This window comes from Cyprinus carpio, chromosome B22, assembly GCF_018340385.1.
Source record: "Cyprinus carpio isolate SPL01 chromosome B22, ASM1834038v1, whole genome shotgun sequence".
Lineage (NCBI taxonomy): Eukaryota > Metazoa > Chordata > Actinopteri > Cypriniformes > Cyprinidae > Cyprinus > Cyprinus carpio.
This window is the reverse complement of record NC_056618.1, coordinates 32,931,838-32,955,927: the sequence shown is the minus strand read 5'-3', so window position 1 is coordinate 32,955,927 and position 24,090 is coordinate 32,931,838. Positions and strand designations below refer to the sequence as shown.

Genomic DNA, 24,090 nt, shown 5'->3' with positions numbered 1-24,090 from the left:
AGCCTTGTTAGCGGCAGGGCTAAAGTGTCACGGAGGAACAATGGGCCGTGATAAATTACCCTTCTCCAAAAAAAAAAAAAAAAAGATGTACAGCTAATTTTCAATTATAGCTAAAAATGCATCGCAGATTGAAGAGAAATTGGACATGCGCATAGATACGCTCGCTCCCGTGTCAGCCTCTTCAGTTTTCAGTCTGATTATGAGAAAATAATTATCATTTCTCATTCAGGAAGATTTGAGAAGAGTTACGTGCGGTCTGGCTCAAAACACTGATGTTTACAAACTGCACGGCACCATACCGGAGTGTTACGGGACGGAAATTTGAGAAATTGAGTTTATTTAATAATGATACGACAGTCTTTATTTGCATTAAACAACTACTGTTCCTGACAGAAATACTGTGGCGTATTTGAGCAGATGAACCCTTGTAGTGCACTTAATAGTATTAAATGTGCACTTGTAGTGTACTTCAAATCGTAAAAGTGTGTATATGAAGAGTTTTGTGAAGTGCCGTCTGAAATGTTCTTCTAAAATGAGCATTTTTATCAGGCTCCTATATTTATGTTCAGTTATTTCACTTTAATTGCATAGAAAATGACCTACACATTGCCATTAGAGCACAATTACTTAAACTAAACACAGGAGCCTGATAAAAATCTGAACATTTTTCACCTATACTTGCAGATAATATTAAAATAAAAGGCCACTTAAGTGACCACTTAAGTTACTTTAAAGAACAGTTAATTGATTAGATTTAAAAAAAAATCTGTTGCAATGCTTTAAAGTGCACTTATTTTCATGTGTTGACTAGACTAACATATAAAGCATATGTAAAATATTTATGCTTATAAATATATGCTTATATTTATCATTTTAAATGTAGTGTTATATTACATTTAAAGTTCATCATTCCAAAATATATTTAAATGCATGATATAAACTTTGATAATAATTATATTAAAATATTTTACCATAAATGCTTGTCAGTACATTCAGCTGTACACTTTATAACCATATTTCAAAGACAATCTAAATAATTGTGAAATTCATATCAAGTCCTACTTATGTGAGTCAAAAAATAACTCTTGTATATACACACACACATATATATATATATATATATATATATGTGTGTGTGTGTGTGTGTGTGTGTGTGTGCGTATTTAAAAATAATAATCATACAATTTAGTGTCTGCAAATCTCTCTCTCTCTCTCTCTCTCTCTCTCTCTCTCTCTCTCTCTCTCTCTCTCACACTAATTTGTGTGATAACACTTAACAATAGGTCTCATTTGTTAATGTGTTAATTAACCTAAACTAATAATGAGCTATATATCTTTTTACAGCATTTATTAACCTTTGTTGACATTAGTTAATACATGTTTTAATGTTCATATTAGTTCACAGTGCATTAGTAATATTAACACATAGGCCTACCACTTCAAAAAACAATAGAATAATGAAATGTAGTAGATGGTGAAATTAACATGATCTAAGATTATAAATGCTTGTTCATTCTCAGTTCATGTTACCTAAAGTAGTTATCAAAATGCTAAATGTTAGCATTTCTGTTCTGTCAAGTGTACTTCTTTTGAGACTAATACATAGCAAATGTATGATTTTTGTTAGCATCCGAGGAAGTCAGCATTCTGACTGAAATATTAACGATGGATGTCATTATATAAACGCATTGAAACTAAGGAAGGGGCTTGTCCAAATGAGCCCTGGGGTATCTCGGTGTGTACGCGTGTTTCCTAAAAATGAGAGAAGACGAAATCCTAATAGAAGTTGGGCTTAACTCCAGAAACAGCCCGCCTGTATATCTGATTACTGGGGGCCAGTAATTTCTTTTTTAAATAAGGGAAAAATTGGATAGAATGAATTAAATTTCCCAGTCGTAGTGCAATGATGGTACCACGGGAGATTATGTATTTTTATAATCATTCATCAGTGGTGAGAGTGCTCGGGCTTAGCATAATGGAATTCGTAAACTGGTTTAAGTCTGAACACGGCTATACTATCAGTCAGACCATAAACGCTTATATGGTGGAGCCCGTCAGGCGCTGTAGGTTATTTTGCCAGCAGATTTTACACATGTGGGGTGAGAGTGATTGCGGGAAACCCTGCCCCAAATATTTATTCCCAGAAAAAAACATTTGAATTACATTTGCTGAAGAAATTTGCCTGAGCTTTGGACCCCCAGACACGTTAATGCATGTAGATGCTTAATGCATATCAAATATCTATAGTGGAGGAGTGTTCTGTAAATAAAAGGTATCTTGTCACTTTGCTTATTCAAGTGTTTGAACAGACTACATCTGAGTCGTTTTTATTAATAATGTATCGTATGTTAACATGCTAGAATGTGTATTTCTTTTTATATATTTATAATAATTATTCAAATAGAATTTCTAATAAATATATAGTACACTACACACTTGGCACACTACATATATTGTTATACAACTAATATATCATTATATTAAAAAGGCTTGAAAGTGTTTATTTATTTAGTTATTATTAAATGTTCTCTTTTTAAATCAAATATTAGTGGCTGAAATCACTGTATGAGAATATCTAAATAAAACTATTGGTATTTCTCCACTAGATGTCAGTATCAGATTTTTACATTTTCCCAACTTCTTGCACTTGATTTGTGATCTCATTCTTTTAGTAAATGTGCCTAAGACAGTTATTATATTTCATTTTTTTATTTTTTCATAGCATGGTATTGTCCCAGCCACAATTTAAAATACATAAATTAAAGAAATTCTATAATAATATAATATAAATAATGAAACAAATATTATAATAATATAATATAAATGTGCCATATCTAGAAAACACAATATTTGGTTGAATTATTCTACTGTTATACTCATTATTATATAATTTCATCATGAAAATGCCAGTCAGAATTAAGATATTTTGGTTTAAAAAAAAAAAAAAAAAAAAAAAAAAAAAAAATTTATTATATGTACACACACAAAAATATATAAAAAAAAAACACAAACACACACACACACACACACACACACACACACACACACACACACACACACACACACGTACACACACAAGTCTTTATGTGAATATTTACTGTATATGAAATATGTGGAATAATAGAGGATTAATTTATTAGTATGTAAGTGTAAAATTCACATTTGTCAATCAAAGTAGCCCTTGCAAAAAATGATTCGCTTATAGTATTAACTGATATTAAATGTACCAAGTATCAAAGGTACAAGTGAATGACATGAATAATAGTGCAGCTGATTATGCAGTAGCCATGGCAACATGGATGACTGATGGGTGCTGGAGTCTATGTTAGGACATCTAGAATACTGAGAACATTTTAGCAACTGTTTAGCAACCACTCAGCACACCATTAGAAACGCTAAACAATGCACTAAAACACAAGAAAACCTTAGCAATTGTTTCACTGTTATACTGTTAATACTTCTTCTTTTTTTCTCTTAATGCATGTGCCACTTATAAACTTTGCACCATGTATTTAATGAAATATGAGTGTTAATTTAAATTAATTTGAATGTTAGCATATACTTTCTAGTCACTGATTAACAAGTTTTAAAATGCTAGATTTCAACTGTAGCCTATTAACACACCGTATCTGATAAATATTACAAATAATGAACTGTTTTCTTATGTTCAATGAAAATCACTAACTTAATATGTTGAAGGTATAATATGTTGATATATATATATTTCACAGGCTAAAGTTTAAGTGTATTTTATTCGGATTACCCCTAAGGAAGTACTGTTCAAATACATTTGTTTATGGGTCAAAGACGAAAAAGTGTTTAAGCATAAAAAAAAGTGTAATACTGCTTTAAACTGTTGTAGTTTCCCCCCCCAAAAAATGCAAAAAGTTTTCTGTTTTATTTAATTGCAATTTTGTTTTTGTTTTTCTGAGCAAAAAATAAATATCATACATTTCCCCCTGATTTACACAAGACACCCAGTAAAATGTCATTCAGTGTAACAATCTTGTCAGGCATAATTACAACAAAAATCAATTTATGACATATTAAAAGACTAATTACTTTCACCCCAAATACTAATGAGTTGTAATTTTACATTTTTAACAATTGCCTCTATCCTACGTTTTGCCCATTTGTCAGTAAGATTTTTTAACTAATTTAAAACACAATAAAATTTAGTATTCTCCATTATTCTTTTAGATATTTAATATGTACACGTCAGAATAAGCATGTTGTTTGAATTTTTGCATAAATATTGTGTTACACAGAATGACAATGTAACATTATTTCAACCAAATTTTGACATTTTATTCTTCCAAAACTTATTTGAAACCCTAAAAGTAGACATTTTACTTACATTTAATGTGCTTTCTATGGACACAAAACCACTTTTGTAAATACCTTTTAAATAATAAAAATAAAATCAAAAATCCCATATACTTCTTTACTATAGATCATCTCAGGCTGAAGTACTGTGTGAAGTATGAAGGAATTCCTCAGGGTTCACTGCTGAGCCCTGTACAGTTCTAGAACTTTACCCAGCATCCTCTTCGCGCTCAACATGGAGGAACTGACGGTGGAGGTCCGTGGCTCCAATGGAGCTTATTATAAGGTAAATACACGATTTTACTCCATTCTCTTTCACTATACACACGTACGCGTCTCTTAAGAAAGCAAGGATAATAAAACCTTCAACAAAACGTAGAAAACCGAGCCACATCATGTACTTTTGACGCGTTTAAATAGTGCTCGACTCTGTGGCTGTTAGCCGTTAGCCGGTTAGCAACTGTGTGAGGATAATATTTAAATACGAAAAGACGACTTAATTCAGTGCCAACGTTTATTTAACCTCGACTAGAAATACAAAAGTGGTTTGCATCACGAGAAAACGAGTTTCAAGGTCAGAATAGCCGACTTTTGGTTTCAGTTTGTTTATCTATCCGCTAACGTTAAGTTGTATTGGTTATTATTCAGTCAGGCGTTCGGTTATGTCGTTTTTCAACGATTTATGTGAGCAGAACCACAATGAATGTTTAGATAAAAGCTAATAACACTTCAATACTAAAATACAAATCAGTAATTGGGCATTGTTGTTCATTAGAAACATGCAATCGGTCATATTCGTTGGTTTTACAATCGTTCTAGTGAAGCTCATAATAACATATTTACTATTCAGAGCCATTTATAATTAAAACAAGCTGTTAAGTTGAAAAAGTGGCCTCTGTTGAGCTAAAACGACGCCAGGAAGCTCATATTCATAATTTAAGGTGTGGTCAGAAATGATCAGATTGTATTCCCAGACCAGATTTTGATCCTCTCAAGAAATTTCCAAGCAGTTTGGTAGTGTGTAGTACTTACTTTATACGTCATGCATGAATATATAGCTTTCTACACAGAGTAGGCTACTTATTAATAAACACAAGAGCCAGTTGGAAAGTCTAACTGAAGTTATGATTCATGTCAAAGCGCGTCAGCTGTTCACTTTCCATCTGCAGCTGTCATTCAGCGCAGCAGATATTTTAACGCCGGTCTATTTTGAGACGAGGTTGAGGAGATACCAACTTCCATTTTGGAGTCAGCTGCCATTGAGAGGCAGTGCTGACCGCCTAGTATTGAAATATCAGTTTATTTTTGTATAATAACTACTTGATTTAATATTTGATTGTGCACACTGCCTCCTTATTGACTATATAAAAATATTACTCAAAAATCCAAAACTGTGTATAACCACACTTCATGTAGGCTAAACGAACTCTGTGACACATATTTATTTATTTATTTAAACAAATATTACTGAAGGATTCGTTGAAAAAACTCGCCCGTAAAAACAAAAATTTAGTGACGGAGAAGACTACAGTGTTAGTATTTTATATAACATTTTTTAAATGTGTTTTATTATATATTATCCCCCGGTTTCACAAACAAGGCTTAAGCCTAAACTAAAGTATATATAATATAGAATATATTTTATATTAAATATATATATATATATATATATATATATATATATATATATATATATATATATATATATATATATATAAAGTTCAGTAAATTTTCACGTAATTTTGAATTAAACTTAATTCAATTTTTTTTTTTAGTTTTGTCTAATGATTAAATTTAGAAAATGTTGCATTTGTGGATTCTCACTCTCATCTCTAACACTGTTTATCACTAACATCTATAATTAATAGTAAATTTAGAAAATGTTGCATTTGTGGATTCTCACTCTCATCTTTTATTAATGTTTATTTATTATTTTTATGACTAATATTGATACTTTATTCGATTTCGGCATTATTTAAATTCACGATAATCGTAATAGTTTTAGTTAACGATAGTAACACAGCAAATTCGTAACTTGTGTAATAACGATAGCATTGGTGGATTCACTTTTTAACAAAACGCATCATTTTATCAGTTGACGTACTTGTTTACGTTCATTTCAGTAACTAATACTGCATCTCACTATTCCAGGGCTTTGTCAAAGACGTTCACGATGACTCGCTCTCCGTTTCGTTCGAAAATAAGTGAGTAGAAGCTAATAGTTTCCAGTCATGACATTAATGCTTTTGAAGCGAGCCTTGTTCGATGAGCGTCATTATATGAAAATTATTTTCTCAGCTGGCAACCTGAAAGACAAGTTCCCTTCAGCGATGTGCGCTTGCCACCTCCTGCTGACGGCAAAAAGGAGATCACCGAAGGAGAAGAAGTGGAGGTGAAGTATACGTTTATACTAGGAGTATTGCACAGCCTTTCCCAGCTAGAAGCGTTGTTATGTAAAGAGTTATGTTAATATAAACAAAAACGTTTTGCTGGTTTTTATTGTATTTGTTATACTTGTATTTTTTGTAATTGTTTTAGCCATGCAAATAGCTTAAGATGCTGACGTGTCATTAAATACAAATATGCTACTACTGCTAGAAGCTCTTAACGTAGCGTGTTGCTGTGTGTTCAGATCTTCTCCCGCGCGAACGAGCAGGAGCCCTGTGGCTGGTGGCTGGCTAAAGTGCGCATGATGAAAGGAGACGTGAGTTCGACTGAAGCGCCTAGACTTTCTGTTTCTCCAGAAGAGCTCGGAGTTCACTTTCACTTTTGTTTCCTGCAGTTCTATGTTATCGAGTACGCCGCGTGTGACGCAACCTACAACGAGATCGTAACGTTCGAGCGTCTCCGCCCGGTCAACCGCAATAAAGCTGTGACGAAGAACACCTTCTTTAAGTGCAGCGTTCCTGTGCCTGATGATCTCAGAGCAGCGTGAGTACAGGACACACACATCACTGTCACACGGTCACAACCAAATCATGCTTAATGAGGTGCATCCTGGGATGTTAATGTTTACTGTTTATATACAATATATTTTATATGATATAACATATATATTGTATTTATATAATATCGAAACAAACTCAGTTCTTGTCATGAAGATAGCATTAGATGCTAAAATGGCAATAAAAATAAGTAACTCTAAACAGAATAGAAGCTGGCACTTGTATTTGGTGTTTTTAGTTTTTTCATCTCATAACTTATTGTTTTATTATTGTTATTTAAATTCTATTGTCGTTTTGGATTAGCTGCTATTTGGGTTTGATTTGTTTTTATTTATGTGCCATTGTTTTCTAGTTTTCTTTAAAAAAAAAAAAAAAGGTAATACGATACATTAAAAATAAGTACAAATATAAAATATTTTCTATAAAAATAAAATATAAAAACTTAATATAAATCTAAAAAAATAATTTGAATTTGTAAATACTCTTGTGAATTTTTGAATTAGCTTTTATTTTTATAGTGTCTCATAATGAAGTTTCTGTTTAGGTGAAACTTATTTTTACTTAAGTTTGTTTTTTTATTTTCAAGTCTTTCTAAACAAAGTAAAAATATATGTATGTCTTTTTCTTGTATTTTATTAACTTTTCCATATTTTTATATTTAAACGCACACATGTATAATTTACTCTCAATTTCTCACATATAAAAATTATTTGATCATAAATGTATGATTGTAAAAAAAAAAAGAAAAGAAAGTTTTTCTTTATCTTTGATGCATTTTTCTTATTATAATATTTTGTACAATTTTTGTAAGATTTTCTACTTGCGTCCATTAAAACGGCTGTTAGAGCCATAGTCTTGTGGGTGAGGTCATTTCCTGATGACCTCAGGAGTGAAGTCATTTCCTGATCCACACTTAAAATCACCAAAAAAAGACAGTAATGTTGAAGCAATGAGTATCACCACAGAGAATGAGCAAAAAGCAAAACGTCTTAACATCAACTGGCAATTTGGGTGTGAAAATGTGCTTAATTATCTATTGCAAAAAAAAAATTGATATATATATATATATATATATATATATATATATATATATATATATATATATATATATATATATATGCACTGATATATATAATTATTTTTCCCTATTTGATCTTGTTGCAAATTCTGTCATTGTTTGCATCAGTTTAGGTTAAACCCATGAGCTCATTTCTTCTTTGCCCATGTTAGATGTGAGAACGAACAAGCACACAAGGATTTCAAAAAGGCGGTCGGAGCCATTCGGATTGTTTACAGCCCGGAGCAAAGTGAACTGACTGTACTGGTGAGTCCCTGTTAACCTCTGCACTTCTGGTAGTAGCTTTACACATGACAAAATCTTGATCAACACGATGTTCCCCACCACCACCAGTCCATGAACGAATCCACCGTCAAGCGCGTCTCCCTGCTGAGTGACATGCATTTACGCAGCATCCGCACCAAACTCCTGCTCATGTCCCGGAACGAGGAGGCCACCAAACATCTGGAGGTGAGTCCGCTCTTCACGTGTGCAGCTCAGAGAGTATAAACCCGGGATTGCAATGTGTAAATCTCTGTTTGTAGAGTACGAAGCAGTTGGCCTCGGCGTTTCAGGACGAGTTCACTGTGCGAGAGGACCTCATGGGTCTCGCCATCGGAACCCACGGCAGTAACATTCAGCAAGCCAGAAAGGTGCCGGGAGTGACGGCCATCGAGCTGGACGAGGAGACGGGAACCTTCCGGGTGTACGGAGAGGTGCGTCAGCTTCCTGTGCACACTGCTGTTACATTATACTGCTTCTCTGTAATGGATACAGTTTATTCTTCAATGTTATATTGCAGAGTGCTGAGGCCGTACAGAAAGCAAGGAATTATCTGGAGTTTCTGGAAGATTCGGTGCAGATTCCTCGCAATCTTGTTGGTATGTATTTTTTCATTTAGAAACAGTTGGTCAAATGTAAAAGATTGAGCTTATTTCAGCATTATTTACTTTGAATTAGCTTTAATTTATATTTCAGTTTTCATTTTAATTTTAGTTTTATTTGATTTTTTAGCAAATTTGTTTTTTTTTTGGGGGGGGCATTAATTAATCATTTTATTTCATGTTTAGAAATAAATTATAGTTTGCAAATTTATATATATAAATAAATATAAAAAAAAAATATATTTCAAATTTATATATATTTTATATATATATATAAATAGAAATAAATTATAGTTTGCAAATTTATATATATTATTATTAAAATAAATTATAGTTTGCAAATTTATATATATTATTATTATTTCTGTTGTTTTGATTTTTTTTTTTTTTGCATTAATTTATTTTGATTTCAGGTTTAGTTATTTTAATATTTCAACAAACTTATTAAAGTTAGTTGCCAAGGCAACATTTCTACTTTATTAGTATTATTAATATTTTTTTTTATCAATAAAGTTTTTCATTCATTTATTAACTTAATTCTCTGTATTTTTTTTTTTTTTTTTTTACATTAACATAATTTTAGTGCTACAGGAAATTTTTCGCAACAGGAGAAATAATGCTTCGCAAAACTATATATTATTATTATTACTATTATAATTATTATTTCTGTTGTTTTTATTTTTTTATTGCATTAATTTATTTTGATTTCAGGTTTACTTATTTTAATATTTCAACAAACTTATTTCAGTAAGTTGCCATGGCAAAATTAAATTTTTTCTTTTTTTAATTATTAGTTTTTCTATATAACAGTGGCAATATTATAATTATAATTATCAAAATATTATCATTATTATTATTACCTTTTTTTTTTATATTAAACATTTACAACACTTTAGTGCAACAGGATAAAAAATTAAAGCTTGACAACTATTTATTATTATTGTTGTTTTTTTTATAAATAATTTTTAGGCATTCATTTATTTTTATTTTATTAATTGTACTATTTCAACAAACTTAATTCAGTTAGTTCCCAAAGCAAAATTCAAATTTAAGTCCATTTTAAAGTTAAAATGTCTAAAATAAGTTTCTAATTTAAATTGTCTTAATGAATTATATTTGCAACATCAGTTCATTTGCAAAACTTACAATATTGAGGTGGGAAACTGGTCATTTTGTAAGACACTGTAAATATTTACACATATGCATTAAAATAATTTTTGGATTAAATTTTTAATCTCCTGTTGACTTTACCTGGCAAAATGATGTTAACAGATCATTTGTCACATTTTCTCTTTGTAGGGAAGGTTATCGGAAAAAATGGCAAGGTTATCCAGGAGATAGTGGATAAATCCGGTGCGGTGAGAGTGCGCATCGAAGGCGACAATGACAACAAACTCCCCCGGCAGGAAGTAAGACACCTGAAAGTAGCACAAAAAAAAAGTTATAATAATATATATATATATATATATACACACACACATATATAAACACATTCAATAATGCTTTTTATTCTTGGTTTTTAATAGGGAATGGTGCCATTTACATTTGTTGGTACAAAGGAGAGTATCAGCAATGTACAGGTCCTACTGGAGTATCATATTGCTTATCTAAACGTGAGTATCAGAACCCAGCAGCCGTGGTGCCGGAAGGCCGCTGATGTGTTTGAGAAACTCAAGCGCTTGTTTGTGTGATGCAGGAGGTGGAGCAGCTGCGACTGGAGCGGCTGCAGATTGACGAGCAGCTGCGTCAGATCGGGGTGGGCTACAGGCCCGTCCCAAACCGACCCGCCGAGAAGGACAAGAGCTACGCCACTGAAGAGAGCACATCCACCACCCATATCAACCGCTCCTACACCAACAGGGGCCGCGGCCGCCAGGGGCCCGGCTACACGTCCGGCTACGGTAGGGCTTCTGGTTTCAAATCTGTCACTTTGGGCGAATCGCTGAGAATAAGAGCTCTGAGTGCCATTTAAAAAAAATAATATAAAAAAAAATCAGGGAATATTCAGGGCAATTTTCAAAAGGAATTGCAAATTATACTTTGGGTTTTCTGTATGTGGATGCATAATTTGTGACAATCCAAATTAAATTGCAAATCTTGGATCATAACTCACATGGTAAATACAGCTGCTAATGGACTTTGCTTTAACAGTTGAAATTTGGCAGTCACTGTGCATTCACGAAAGCAAAATGCAAACAGTAATGCAAGATTTGCAACTGCGTAAGCGTTATGTCACAATTAATGCGTCCACATATGGAAAATGCAATTGAAAATACAATTTGCAATTCCTTTTGAAAATTGCCCTAAACATTCTTCCAGATTATGACACATCCGTTTATGACACATCAGCCAATCAGGAAAAAGCATTTTGCAGATAATGAAAAAATGTAGGTTGAAATATCGGCCGATGTATCGGTTGACCACTAATGTATATCAATTATTTTTCCCGCACAGGCACTAACTCCGAGCACTCGTACGCCTCGGAGACCGACTCTGAGCGCAAGGAAGAGCTGAGCGACTGGTCCATGGCAGGAGAGGAGCCCGAGCGCAACCCCAGACAGCAGAGGGACAGCAGGAGGAGACCAGGAGAGGGACGGGGCCGGGGACGCGGAGGACCCGGGGGCAGAGGCCGCGGCTCAGGAAGAGGGGCATCCAACTCAATTAGCTCAGGTATCCTGGCTCCCTTCAGCCCTTTATCAGGAACACGTTTTATTCACCGGCACAGATTTAAGGGCTTTATGAAATCTGTTTAAATTTTGTCCCAAATTCCATGTCATTTTCCTCCGAAGTTCTGCGTTCTCTGTTTATTTGTTTCCTGGAGTCTATTTTAATGTTTTTATTTTATTCTAACAATCAGAGACCATGTCTAATCGAAGAATTTCTTTAAACTATTTAATAATTTACTGATTTAAATGCAATATGAGATTTTGAGAAATGTAATTGTTTTATTTCTTTTTTAAAATTCTGCTTCATAATTCAATACAAACGTATTATCGAAATCAGTGGTAATCAAATTAATTTGTAAATCTCTGGTTGTTTTTTTGGCGCAACAAAGGTTTAGTGTTTAAATTAAAAAAAGAATGAAAAAAAAAAATATTCCTTAAATATTAAATAAAATTTAAAAAAACTATTGAGACTGTACTATTTCACTGTAGTATTTACTGTACTATAGTAATATATTTTCTGTAAGGTAAAAAAAAAAAACATTTTACAGGGTTGTATTGAAGACTTTACATCTGCATTTTTGGCATCGCAGAAATCATACGCCCCTGAGATCTATGTTTTATGGAGCAGAAAAAAAAGACTTATGGCCATGATTTAAAAATTTCATCCCTCGTTTTAGTTAAATTGTGGCTCTAAAAATAGTACAACATGGCCATGCTTTACCTAAAAAGAGTGAACAAGATATGTGGTAACAATTTAACTAAATTGAAGAAACATGATAATATAAAACATTACTAGATGTTAGTAAATTAAGAGAACAAATTTAAAACCACATTAACCTTGTTTTTTCTTCTTCCACGTGATGTATGGGGCTCTGTAATGATTGAATATGTCTCTGTATAGTGGATGAGTATATAATATGTTTTATTATTTCAAAGCAGTATTTTAAATGTATGCATTTTTGTAAAATAAAATAATTTAATTAAAATGAAATATATTTAGTATTTGATAGCATCTGTATTTTAAAATCGTATTTACAAAATTATTAAAAAATATAAAAGTTTTACACAGGCAAGCACTTTCAAAAATGTTTTAAAATCTAGTTGCTCTGTATTATTATAATTTTTTTTTTTGTTGTTCTTGTGTGTTGCATTGCCCAGTAAATACTTACTGTAGTTCTTGTCTTTCATGTCAGTCCTGAAAGATCCAGATATAAACCCATACAGTCTGTTGGACAACACTGAGACGGATCAGACGGCGGACACGGATGCCAGTGACTCCCAGATGTACACCAATCGTCGCAGACGCTCCCGTCGTCGCCGCACTGATGAAGACACCACAGTCATGGACGGCATGAGCGAGTCCGACAACGCCTCCCTCAGCGAGAATGGCCTCGGTGAGCTGCAGGATACTTACTGTCTAAAATAAAGTCTAGAAACTAATACAGTACACTAATTGTAGCTGTTTGAGGTTTATTTATAATCATCAGATTATAAATAATATTACAAAAAAAGTACAAACTGAACAATCTACTTAAATAGTGTCAACAGCAAAGAGGTAGAATATTCAGCAGGAACACATTCTCTCCTCATCATGACACAAGTGACTTTCTATTCATCAAAAAAAAAAAAAAAAAAAAAATATTTTTTACAATGATAGCACAAAATATAGGGCTGGGCGATATGGCCAAAAATTTATTTATTTATTTTTTTTTCCAGAACGTTTGACCGATTCTCAATTTTTTAAACGATTTTTAACAAGTCAACTTGAAAATGTAACTAAAACATGATTCAAGTAACTTTTCTTTATCAACCCTCTAGTTAAAGAAAATTCTGTTCCAAGTGCAGCAGACGTGAAGTTGTCAACATGATGTAAATGTTAAACAAATCACTTAAGTATCTTTGCAGGAAAGATCCATGAACTACAACTGCATCTTGTCTTATATGTTTAGAAATAATATGAGGAAAATGCTTTAGAAAAAATTAATTCAAATTCAAAATGACTGAAGGGGTAAACACCAGTAGACTATTATTAACTATAAATGTTTAGTAAAAACAATAAACAGTGGCTTTCAGCCTGTCACCATGATGCAAACATGAAACATCAGACACACAGTAGTAGTTACAAGTTTTTTTAGTCCATTGCGCTGCTTTTCCATTGTTTTTTCTGTGTAAACATGGACGTGTTTGACTGTTTGACTGCAGCATCTCATGCATTAAATGGCATTCTAAAAATGCGGCACTCAAGTTAAAAGAAGTTCAACTCCCATCTTTTTGCATGTTTTTTCTATTCTACATCCCGTGTCGCATCTTTATCAACACAAAAGCACATTCTGTGTGACTGGCGCCTAGCGATATGAGCGCGTCACATGTGAGCGGTTAATCACGTGCGCCAACATGCAGTCGGATCGTTCCTTTCTCTTTACTGGAATATTATCAAAGTGTCTAATTCTAATGTTTGGTAATATTTCTATTCAAAATCACGCTTCCTCGATTTCTAAAAAATGAAACGTATTGCAAAACATTCAATTTGAATTAATCGATAACATCGGAAAAATCGCCCAGCCCTAATATATAGTTGCAGATTAAAATTTTCATCGATTTTTTTCATTTTTATTGACTACTTTGTTTAGTTGGGAATAATAACATTGAGAGAAATTCCACAAACTGCGACCAGCTCGAATGGCTTTTTCCAAAACAGCTGTCAGTATCTAAGGTCAGGCTTTCCACCGGTCTCTTGTAGATGATGCTGAAGCTAAACCACAGCGGCGCAATCGCAGCCGCCGACGCCGTTTCCGGCCTCCTGAGGAGAGGCAGCCAGGTACCGGTATGAATTAACACTGGGTTTGTGTTCAAGCGAGTGTTAGTCCAAACTGCATGGCACTGATAACCTGGAATAACATCAGGACTTCAAACTAAACCCACATGATCAGGCAAACATGCCAGATCACAACAGCCTGAGGCAAATAAAGAAAGTTATTTCTAGAGCCTGACCGATATGGGTTTTTCAGGGCCAATGCTGATATCGGTATATCGGCCGATATTCTTTGTGTATATTATAGTACAGTACCAGTCTAAAGTTTAGACATACTTCCCATTTGTATGTCCAAATTTTTGATTTGAATGGTACTGTATATAGAATACATTATATACATAAGGTATATATATATAACATGACATGACAAATTCTGCATAATTCCACATTATACAGTAAGTTCCGTTTTTATGACTGGATTCCGCAATTCCGTTAGCGTTTTCTGCATTGCCGTAATCATACTAAGTATGATAAGCTCATTGTGAGAGTAAAAGAAGGGGACATTATTTACTTTATCAGTAATACAATAATCCATGTGACATCAGTGGATCAACCGTAATGTTATAAAGCTCTGAGAATACTTTTTGTATGCATAGAAAACAAAAATAACGACTTTATTCAACAACATAGCACCATTTTGGAGAGTATCACATACGTAAACAACCGTACGTATGTGATACGTTTTATACTTTGAGTTCAAAGTATAAACAACGTAAACCGCGTATCTGCATATGGTGCCGCTGTATTCTCGAAGATCCACTGATGTCACATGGATTATTTTAACAATCTTTTTACTACATTTCTGGATGCTAATCGTGTTAGGATCCTTGCTGTCTATAGGAGGGTCAGAGAGCTCTCGGAGTGCATCAAAAATATCTTAATTTGTGTTCTGAAGATGAACAAAGGTCTGACGGGTCCGGAACGACATGAGGGTGAGTAATTAATGACAGAGTTTTCAGTTTTGGATGAACTATCCCTTTAAGGGATGGGGTTAAAGTTTTATTGAACTTCGCAACAAAACCCGCCCAATTGCTACACAAAACTAGCCCAATCACATTCTGAGGGTAAAATAAATAAAAATAATTTTGTATCTGTTCATATCGCTGGCATATATACTGATGCAGGTTTATCTGCGATAGGCTAATATCGGCCGATAAAATTGTCAAAACGATAAATCGGGCAGGCTCTAGATATTTGTTATTTTCAGGTTTTGGTTACATTTACTGTTATTTTTGTGAAATAAAAGTCTAAAAGTGATGTTCATCTGGAATGTATGTATATTTAAACTTTTTTACACAATTGCAAATAACATTGTTTTTAATTAAGTAGGTGTTAATTTGCATGGAATATGTAAATGCATGTAGGTGTCATTTACCTACAAGATTATTAAGTTATTTACTCACTGACATGTCGTTCCAAACCCTGAACAGAGAAAGGAGATTGTCCAGCTGCAGTTTTTCAAATATTTTTTTTTTTAAAGCAGCCAGTTAAGAAAGGCAAGATTTGAGCGCTCCGGTAGAGGAACATTTTTTAGTATTTAACATGTGGTCTGTTCCTCACGCAAAGATATTTCACCCTCATTTTAGAATAAAAAACGCAATCTTCTTTTTTTTTTTTTCCTAATGAAATCATTGACATCTCTTGCAGTTACTGTGGCTGACTACATATCACGAGCTGAATCTGAGAGCAGACAGAGAAACCCAAGAGATCTGAGGAAGAACAAAAAGGACATGGTAACTCCATATTTCTTCTTTTATGCATCTCTGTTATTAGTTTTAAATTAAAGAACGGGTGCAAAATATTTATGATATCTAATCATAACTATAAACACAAAAGAAATTTTATATATATATATATATATAGATAAATAAATAATTAATTCAAATAATATAATGACAAAAACATACAATTAAACTATATATATATAATGTTTAAAGTTATTTATTTAAATATTTTACGGACGATAATGGATATTTAATTCGCAGGAGATTATGACAAAGACATGCTATTTAACTCCTATTTTACAATTCATAATTTTTTCTATAGCAGATTTCAAAAGGAATATTTATAATTTTTTTGTGCAGTGCATTACCATGTTGTGATCAGGGTTATTATAGTTAACTACACCAACTAAAAATGATAAAATGTAATTTTGGTTAAAAGTGAGAGAATTGCAAAGACATTTCTCATTTTGGAAACATAATGTACTAAAACTAAATTAATAATAAAAACTAGACAAAAAACTAAAAACTAAAATGACAAAACTAAAATAATAAAAAAACTATAAAAAAATAATAGTATCTCAATTAAACCAAAGTAACACTGGTTATAATGGCTGAATGAACGTGTAGCATATAGGCTACAAACCATTTGTTTTATTATAGCTTTAACTAAGAGGTTTAGTTTCATAATATCACTTATTTATCAATTATCTACTATAATGTTGCCTAAAATGTTATATTTTTTTAATATTGGTGCATCTCTAAAGTTATATTGACTGGTTTCCCTGTCATTGAAAACCTGTAAGCAATTAATTTAAAAAAAAAAAATCACCACAAAGAACTAGATTAGTCGTGGAAACTCATTGGTCAAGTTGCTATATTTAGATGAAAGCTTAGTGAAGAGCTTGGCTTTTGATCGCACCTGTTTTCTGTCGTCCGCAGGGTCAAGTGGACTTCATATCGGAGCACAGCCCGGCTGAAGCCGTGAGCAACGGCCCCACCAAAGTGGACGATCAGAGCAAAACGCCACAAGCTACCACCGAGAAGACGCCCAAAGCCAAGCCAGCCGTCGTCAATGGAGTCTCCTAATCAGTTCGGCTTCTTTCTCCAAACTCATAACCTTTACGATTTTACAATAGTGCTTGTACAAGCTTGCCAAAGATAGACGTACAGACTTCCACATTCTCGATTGCACTTTTCAGTTCCTTCAATGTGGAACCGATAATTACAATGGAAAAAAAAAATATTGAGACACAAAAAAACAAAAACAAACTTATGTCACACCTGTGTTCCTGAACAGATATTGTGCCTTCAGAGCGTAGTTTCAACATTATGTTGGCTGGCTATAGAGCAAACAAACAGAAAAAAAAAAAAAACCAACAGCAACAACTTGTCTGAATACGGAAAGACTCCCAGACATCCTTAGCTGCTTTTTGTTACGTTTTAATATGCAACCACTTCTTCACGAGGGGTTATGGGAAAAAGAGGACGTTTTGCACTGAATAGTCATTTCTTGAACTTTAGAATAATGTTAGTCTGGAAACTGGTCTGCTAATTGTCCATTTTAAATGCTGTATGTACAACACTTCCTGAATGATTGATTGGGTTTCATCCTTTGTCTGTTGGGTTGTTGTAATGGTGGCAACCGAGACTTTTTTGCTAAAGGAGTTTTTCTTTTTTTTTTTTTTTTTTGGTTTATTTATTTTAAAATGTACAGTATTTAAAATTAACGATGCAGTGGTTTTTAACACTAAACTGCCTGAAATTCTTAGCACGCAATTACAAATTTGGACTACTGAAAGATCAATTTCCAGATGTTCTGTTCTGTAAACTACGTTTGTTAGTCCTTATGGGTTTTTTTAAAAGATCATTCTGGTTGTTTGATGTGCAATATGTTTTGTATGCAGGTAGTTCATAAATAAACATTTGATCTTCCAGCCAGCCTTTCAAAGTTGGTGCATCTGTTGTTTTGGTCTTTTCTGTCATAACAAGTCTCCTGAATATTTCAGCATTCCTGTGTGGGTGCGGTCACTTTTAACATTATTTGGGGAATTTTCACAGGCAAATTTGACAGAAAAGGGGAAAAAACTGAACTGAATTCAGATTAAATGTGATTTTTGCTGTTCACACTGTTATAAAAGGTACTGAATCTAACATGGGGCACATTTAGCGGTGGTGTAAACTGATTCATTTGCATACAAAAGGAGATCAGATCTAGATGACAAGATGGTGTTTAATGATCACATAAGAATTCAAGTGCATCAGACAGGGCTCAATCTATTTCTTCAACTGTCCGTCAAGTAAATCTTTAGCCTCGTTGATTTTTGCTGCCAGATATGGGGATCCGCCTGCCGAAGAAACACAAAAACAACACTGACAGCTCAGAGGAATTCAAATCCTGCTGAGTTTTGTAGCTTTTGCTTTTTATGAAACACTGAGCCTCACCTCGGTCAGGATGGTTTAAAATCATCAGTTTTCTGTGTGCCTCTCTGATCTTGTTTTTGTTAGCGGTAGGACTAAAGGAAAGAATGAAATTCACATGGGTCAAACTTTGTACAGTCCCTTCTATTATACTGTCATTTGGATTTATTAACATGTAAATTAACGTGCTTCTGACTCAGAAAGCCAAATAAAGGCCCGTTCACACCAAGGACGATAACTATAAAGTTCCAATAATCTTTCTAGTTCTAAGAGAATAGTTAAGTCCACTCCACAGCTATAACAATAAAGGCCTGTTCACACCAAGAACAAAAACTATAAAGATTACCATAACGATAACTATTAGTATCCACACCAATGCACGATAACATTATTGTAAGAATGTGCTGCATTTGTCATCTGCCGCTTTAAATGCTCAAGGTCTTTAAATCAGGTGGATTCTGATTGGCTGTCAATGTTTTTATAGTTCAGGGCAGACAACAACTGCAAGGTGTTCTTATAATAAACAGGGAAAAAATAGCATTTTGTGTGAATGGCCCCAAAGCAGATTTTAGAAAAGAAGTGGCATAACAGGGTTGAAGAAAAAAAAAGAAAAAACACTCAAATTGCAACTTTGTCAGCTGTACTTATTCTCTGATTTCAAATTAATGAGCATTACTAATAACAACTACACTTTAATTTTCTAAACTGTTGTGTAGTGGTGGAAATGTAAAGATATGAAGTAAGATTAAGAAGATTTTTAAAATAAATTTTGAAAAACACTCAAATGTCTAGTTTGTCAGATGTACATTACAAATTACATTATTAAAAACTACAATATAATATTCTACATTGTTGTGTAACAGGATGGAACTTAAAGTCAAACTTAACAGTGAAAATGTTTTGGAAATACATAAACGTGGTGTCACAGGGATGAATACTCAAATTTACACCTCGTCAGTTGTGCATATCTGATAAATCAATGACCGTTATTAAAAACAGCTACTCCGTAAGATATTCTACACTGTTGTGTAACGGTGGAACCAAATATGTTGGAAATGTACATGACGTAAATTAAGATTAAGCACATTTTAGAAATAAATCATGAAAAGTGGAATAACAGGGTTGAAGAAACATTACTAATTAATGCCTGACTAAGTTACTGACACTGTTGTGTAACAGGACGGAACCTAACATGGTGGAAATGTAAATGATATAAAGTCAAATTAAACAGATTGTAGATATAAATTATGAATATGGAATAACAGGTTTGAAGAAACATTTACATTTCTTCTTTGACAGTTATACATATTCCTTAAATACTGATTAATGACTGTTATTGACACTGTTGTTTAACAGGACGGAACCTAACATGGTGGAAATGTAAATGATATAAAGTAATTAATGTATAAATTATGAATATGGAATAACAGGTTTGAAGAAACACTTAAATTTCAACTTCGACAGTTGGACATATTTCTTGATTACAAATTAATGACTGTTATTAAAATCAACTACATCGTAATATACGCTATTGTATAACAGGATGAAACTTATAATATTCCCCGATTACAATTAAAAACAACCGCAATGTAATATATTTTATAGTGCTATGTAACAGAATGGAACCTAAGATGGTGCAAATATAAGTGATGTAAAATAAGATTAAGCAGATTTTAGATATAACAGGGTTGAAAAAAACCATAAAGCTCACAGTAATACGTTTTACACCGTGTCTACACTGGATGCGAGCTGCACGGCACGACAAAATACAATAGAATCCATTCTAATCAGTGATGCTGTCTACACTAGATGCGGGGCATCACAACAAATCCCCAACGGTAAACTAATGCTGCGTACTATTTATGACGTACTGACACAAAGTTCAAATGATTTTTAAAGGTGGCTTTATCATGTCCCGTGTAGACAGACTTCAGCTGTTGCGTCTGGTGTAGACATGGTGTTAAGAGTGTTGTGTAATAGGATGGAAATGTAGAATAACGGTTGAAAAAAAAAACAGTGTTGTGCAACAGGGTGGAATCTAACTGGAAGCAATGAAGATGGTGTAAAATAAACAGCTGTAGTTCTGTGGTGTGTGAGGGTTAACTGATATCCCTTTAAATTCAGACTAACAGGGTGGAAATTTCTCCGAAACAAAGTACATATTAACAGGGTGGAAAGCAGGAATAGGGATCTAAATAATGTTATAAATGATTTGTTTTTATTATATATTAAAACACGTGTCCTCTGATAACACAGTGATTATAATGTATTAAATATGTGTTTAAACACGTGGATTAAATTGCACAAATATAGGCTTTTATGTAAACTTAAAATGAGCAGTTTAGCGTATAACAAGATATTTTTCTCATTGACAAATACATAGTTGGTGAAATCAGACTACCTGATACCAAGAATGAGGGAAGCTTCTCTCCTGGTCATCTTTGGTTCAAAACCACCTCTGTAGTATCCGCTACCAAAAGCCTGTCACGCATATGTAATCCGCATTTGTTAAAATGCAATTGTATGAGTTTACTGAGATGGATTATTTGATAAGATAAATATAACTTGCCGATTTGGATGCCTCCAGAGCTAGTTTCACTTGTGGCTCCATATGTTTCATAGCTTGCATTGCATAGCGACCTGCAAAAAATGGAAACAATCAGGCTTAATTAATCATGTTCCTGTGCATATTTCTCATATTTAGCTGGAATGGTACCTGCAAACCCTGCTGCTGCCAGGGTAAGGCCCACGGCCACCATGGTACTAGCCTAAAACACACAAAACAATAATCCTTGATTGTGCAATTTGCATTAATCAAGAGGCAATTTGCACACGTGCCTTATATACCGACTATTTCTCATCCACGGCATTGATTACATGTATCATAATCATATCTCACAGTTCTCACAATTTACAGTGGCAGACAATATTAACTCATATACAGATTGGAAAAGTTTCACTTAAAGCTTCATATTTTTTTATTGTGAAGATGATAATAATAATAATAATAATAAACATATATATATATATATATATATATATATATATATATATATATATATATATATAAACAGGTTTTGAACGTATGTCAAAATTTATTTATTATACAAACACGAATGATTTGTTCAGACAGTGAGTCAGTAACAGTACTGAAAGTCACTATCAGTTAGCAATGTGCTTATGCTACATCTAATTTGCTTCGAAATGACTTAATAAACGCAATAAAATCACGCCAGACTGTGTTAAGGGGAAGGAGGGATTACTTACCATTTTTTCTGCTAAGATCGTGTGTTGCGATCGTCTACAATCATAACTTTAATCATTACTGACTGCTAAATGTCAAACTCATGTGTTGTTGTTGTTGTTATGCTGGCTTCTGAATCTGAATCTGAACTTCAGAGAGCGACCTGCCGCAAAACGAGCCAGCACGTCGCAACGCCCGAGCTGACGTCGTAAATCGTCAGTTACACAGAAGTATAGACAGAAGGAGCAAGTTTTTGGTATGATGCTGTGCAGAAGTGTAAGGTAACCATAGTAACAGTAAAAATGTTATGACTATCTGATGGTGTTTGTTAATGAAAAGCTGGGTTTGAAAACAGAAACCTATTTGTACATAACATATACACATATATAAAACATATACACCTAATATAATGTAAGCCTAGACTTTATACATGAATTTATATATATAAAATCTCATTTTCAACACTGATGCAAATAGCCAAACTTCCTGACAAATAAATAAATAAACAAACAAATAAAACCACTTTTTCTATAATAAAAAGGAAAACATAATTGTAAAGTATGTATACACCATGGTAAAGTTTGTTGTACTTACTGTAACTTGCACTGATTTATTTATTTTTAATTGTAGTATAGTAATTTTAGTTATATATATATATATATATATATATATATATATATATATATATATATATATATATATATATATATATATATTCATTTTGACTTTGTATTTCAATCATGACTCATAATTTTGGCCTTTTATGCTATATCTATGACTTAGTATCTCATAATTTTTACTTTTTAATCTAATACTTCCGATTTTGAATTATGTCATAATTGTTTTTGTTGTCATAATTTAATTACATTTTTTTTTTTCTTTACCGTAATTTTGGCTTAATATGTCTTCATTTTGACTTTGTATTTCAATCATGACTCATAAGTTTAGCCTTTTATGCCATATCTATGACTTAGTATTTCATAATTTTTACTTTTTATCTCATACGTATCCAATACGTTCAATGTTATTGTTTTTGTTGTCATAATTTCATTTTTCACTATGATTTTGGCTTAATATGTCTTCATTTTGACTTTGTATTTCAATCTTGACTCATAATTTTGGCCTTTTATGCCATATCTATTACTAAGTATCTCATAATTTTTACTTTTTAATCTCAAAAATCATACAATCACATAAGTCATATTTGTTTTTTGTTGTCATAATTTAATTATTTTTTTTTTTTTTACTAACATAATTTTGGCTTAATATGTCTTCATTTTGACTATGGATTTCAATCATGACTCATAAGTTTAGCCTTTTTATGCTATATCTATGACTTAGTATTTCATAATTTTTACTTTTTATCTCATACGTATCCAATACGTTCAATGTTTATTGTTTTTGTTGTCATCATTTCATTTTTCACTATGATTTTGGCTTAATATGTCTTCATTTTGACTTTGTATTTCAATCTTGACTCATAATTTTTGGCCTTTTTATGCCATATCTATTACTAAGTATCTCATAATTTTTACTATAATTTTGATCATTTAATCTCATAATTGCAGTCATATTTGTTTTTTGTTGTCATAATTTAATTATTTTTTTTTTTTTTTACTACCATAATTTTGGCTTAATATGTCTTCATTTGACTATGTATTTCAATCATGACTCATAAGTTTAGCCTTTTATGCCATATCTATGACTTAGTATCTCATAATTTTTACTTTTTATCTCATACGTCTCCAATACGTTCAATGTTATTGTTTTTGTTGCCATCATTTCATTTTCCACTATGATTTTGGCTTAATATGTCTTCATTTTGACTTTGTATTTCAATCTTGACTCATAATTTTGGCCTTTTATGCCATATCTATTACTAAGTATCTCATAATTTTTACTTTTTAATCTCAAAATTCTGACTTTGATTTTTGTCATATTTGTTTTTTGTTGTCATAATTTAATTATTTTTTTTTTTTTTACTAACATAATTTTGGCTTAATATGTCTTCATT

At 32.6% G+C, this 24,090-nt stretch overlaps 2 protein-coding genes across 4 annotated transcripts; one reads left to right on the top strand and one right to left on the bottom strand.

The window, feature by feature from the left end:
• The first annotated feature begins 4,466 nt into the window (after window positions 1-4,466).
• Window positions 4,467-18,348, top strand: fxr1 (fragile X mental retardation, autosomal homolog 1). 2 transcript variants are annotated; one of them, XM_042749937.1, is made up of 17 exons: window positions 4,467-4,612; window positions 6,478-6,530; window positions 6,625-6,718; window positions 6,959-7,030; window positions 7,109-7,257; window positions 8,502-8,595; window positions 8,683-8,799; window positions 8,874-9,044; window positions 9,131-9,209; window positions 10,512-10,621; window positions 10,739-10,825; window positions 10,909-11,113; window positions 11,667-11,882; window positions 13,072-13,272; window positions 14,619-14,696; window positions 16,338-16,423; window positions 17,354-18,348. In XM_042749937.1, the coding sequence occupies exons 1-17, from the start codon at window positions 4,562-4,564 to the stop codon at window positions 17,498-17,500; spliced, it is 2,010 nt and encodes a 669-aa protein (XP_042605871.1). In that variant the 5' UTR covers window positions 4,467-4,561; the 3' UTR covers window positions 17,501-18,348. The 2 variants fall into 2 exon arrangements, with proteins under 2 accessions (XP_042605871.1, XP_042605872.1); XM_042749938.1 differs by lacking the exon at window positions 14,619-14,696 and having other exon boundaries at window positions 4,468-4,612.
• On the bottom strand, window positions 18,274-22,257 carry LOC122141789 (mitochondrial import inner membrane translocase subunit TIM14-like). Of its 2 annotated transcripts, none has more exons than XM_042749939.1 (6): window positions 22,100-22,257; window positions 21,549-21,600; window positions 21,402-21,472; window positions 21,234-21,313; window positions 18,857-18,927; window positions 18,274-18,759 (listed from the first exon to the last, which is right to left on the bottom strand). In XM_042749939.1, exons 1-6 carry the CDS (start codon window positions 22,100-22,102, stop codon window positions 18,689-18,691), a joined length of 348 nt encoding a protein of 115 aa, XP_042605873.1. In that variant the 5' UTR covers window positions 22,103-22,257; the 3' UTR covers window positions 18,274-18,688. The 2 variants fall into 2 exon arrangements, with proteins under 2 accessions (XP_042605873.1, XP_042605874.1); XM_042749940.1 differs by having other exon boundaries at window positions 21,553-21,600; window positions 22,100-22,239.
• Window positions 22,258-24,090: the final 1,833 nt, after the last annotated feature.